The sequence below is a fragment of the Phytophthora cinnamomi genome, assembly GCF_018691715.1.
Source record: "Phytophthora cinnamomi strain GKB4 chromosome Unknown Contig39, whole genome shotgun sequence".
In the NCBI taxonomy this organism is placed as follows: Eukaryota; Oomycota; class Peronosporomycetes; order Peronosporales; family Peronosporaceae; genus Phytophthora; species Phytophthora cinnamomi.
The window spans coordinates 299,065-301,505 of NW_027150972.1; the positions used below are offsets into that span (position 1 = coordinate 299,065).

Genomic DNA, 2,441 nt, shown 5'->3' on the forward strand with positions numbered 1-2,441 from the left:
TTTTGGTTGATAGATTATATCGATGACAGTGGCGCTTATTTCCTGGTGCAAATAGCTGCCTTAACATGCTGGTGCCGAGACGTGGACAGCCATGACGAGTTGCAAATGTGATCATGAGTATATAGTTTGAAAGATGCTTTACGAAATGTAATAAAAAACCTGCTTCTTTCGTGCAGATGTTCAACGTTGCATGCTGCGAAGGGACTATTTCCTACAACATACTCTCCGGGTTGGATATTTGCTTCCGTACCTTCAACGTTGTCTGTGGTCCGGGTGCATCCGCAGGTCACCGTAACTGCACAACTTGTCCTCCGGGGCTCGGACTCGGACGGAGCTGCACGTCACGCGAATTCAAGCACCCCAAATAGCAGCAAGTAAGGGCCGGCATGGAATCAATATATGCTCTCGAACCCTGCATCGGGTGCAGGTTATTGACATGCCGATGGTCATGGAACTCATCCCCCAGCAGTGTGTGTCCCGCAGCTGTTAGCGTCTGAAGTAGTTGCATCTCCGAAAGTGTTTTAATAACACAGGTAGCATTAACGTCCGTGCTATATGTAGACAGAATTTCCTCCAATGAAAAGTCGCGATCCCAAACACCGACTATTTGGATAAATTGTGATGCAAGCACCGACTACATGGATAAACTTCCCTACGACAATTCTGCGTCCCAGTTAATCAACTTCAACGAGGTGGACCGCGACGCGCTGCGCAACGAGGTCAACATCCTCAAGCGGCTGCACCACCCGCAGATCGTGCGCGTCATCGGCTCGTACGAGGACAAGCAGCACATGTACATGATCATGCAGCTCTGCAAGGGCAAGGAGCTGTACGACCACCTGTACCAGGAGCACCGCAAGTTCTCCGAGAGCGACGTGCGCCGCATCATCCGCGCGCTGCTGCGCGCGCTGGCCTTCCTGCACTCCAACTTCATCACGCACAGGGACCTCAAGCTCGAGAACCTGCTGCTCGAGAACGCCGAGAACCCCGGGTCGCTGCGGCTGTGCGACTTTGGGCTGAGCACGCGCTTCAAGCGCGGCGAAAAGCTCGTCAAGCCCCTGGGGACGATCGACTACGTGGCTCCCGAGGTGCTGGACGGCGACTACAACGAGAAGTGCGACCTGTGGAGCGTCGGCGTCATCTGCTTCGAGCTGCTCACGGGCGTGTCTCCGTTTCACGGCGCCACCATGGATGAAACGATGGGCAACATCTACGACGGCGTGCTCATCTTTGAGAACGACGTCTGGTCCAAGTTCTCGCCCAGCTCGATCAACTTCATCAAGTCGCTGGTGAAGGAGAACGTAGACCAGCGACTGTCGGCGGAGCAGGCGCTGGACCACAAGTGGTTCTCCGAGGGTGACGTGGCCAGCACGGACGGCTCCAACGCTGCGCGTCTGCAGACGGACAAGCGCATGCTGCTCACCAACATGCTGAGCTTCAGTCAGTGCCGCAAGATGAAACAGACGGCGCTGCTGTCGGTGGCTCTCGGAATCTCGGAGGATCATATCCAGCAGGAGATGGCAGCGGAGGTCTTCCACTCCATGGACCGCACCAAGAAGGGTTCTCTCTCGCACGACGAGTTCTGCAGCGCTCTGGTGGAGTGTGGCATCTCGCATGCGGACGCTGGCGAGCTCTTCAAGCGTATCAACCAGTCCAAGAGCGGGCACATAAACTTTTTAGAGTTCATGGCTGCCGTCATGGATCAGCGGGATATCGGCCAGAACACGATCAAGGAGGCCTTCGGCATCCTCGACGGCGAGAAACAGGGCCGCCTGTCGATTGTTGGTCTCCAGGATGTGTTCAAACACTCGATGATGGCAGAGGAGGTGAAGGAGATGATTGCTTCCGTCGACAGTAAAGGCGATGGGTATGTTGACTTCGAGGCGTTCAAAGGCCTCTTTGCAGTGCCTGGATCCCCACTCCCAAAACTTATCGAGGAAGACACGTCCTCGGACAGTGCAGCCCACGCAGACAGCCCGGAAAAACCCGCCATGATGTCGCAGAGCTTCTGCACAACGACCACTGAAAGCACAGTGGACAGCACAGCAGATCGATCTACCCCGAGTTCGACCCCAGGTTCGACCAGTAACGGGAATTTGGAAGAGCCTGGAACAATCAAAGCCAAACTCATCAGCGAAAACGAAGTCACGATCTCAGTAGTGCAGGCTTAAACAGGAGCAACGTAGCAAGCAGTGTGAAAATATTTTATTTGGGAGTCCTTACTCCTCAATCAATCCACAAGCAAAATGAGGAAGCCAAGCTGCGTAGCAGCTCAGATTGCTAAGGTTATCATACAAATTGTTATACTGAGATAGCATGTAAGTTGCTCTGTGTGGTCTGGTAAGAAAAAGGTGTTTTTGACTCGGAAGTCCCATGATCCTGCTGCGCCTCCTCTCAACCATGTCCTCACCCAGACCCTGTATGAGAACGTACGCCTAGAA

At 54.0% G+C, this 2,441-nt stretch overlaps 1 protein-coding gene across 1 annotated transcript; it reads left to right on the forward strand.

Moving 5' to 3' along the window:
* Positions 1–638: 638 nt before the first annotated feature.
* On the forward strand, positions 639–2,171 carry IUM83_10579 (CAMK/CDPK protein Kinase; the record flags this gene model as incomplete). The annotated part of the gene is made up of 1 exon (XM_067935091.1): positions 639–2,171. One exon carries the CDS (start codon positions 639–641, stop codon positions 2,169–2,171), a length of 1,533 nt encoding a protein of 510 aa, XP_067791550.1.
* Between the last annotated feature and the right edge of the window lie 270 nt (positions 2,172–2,441).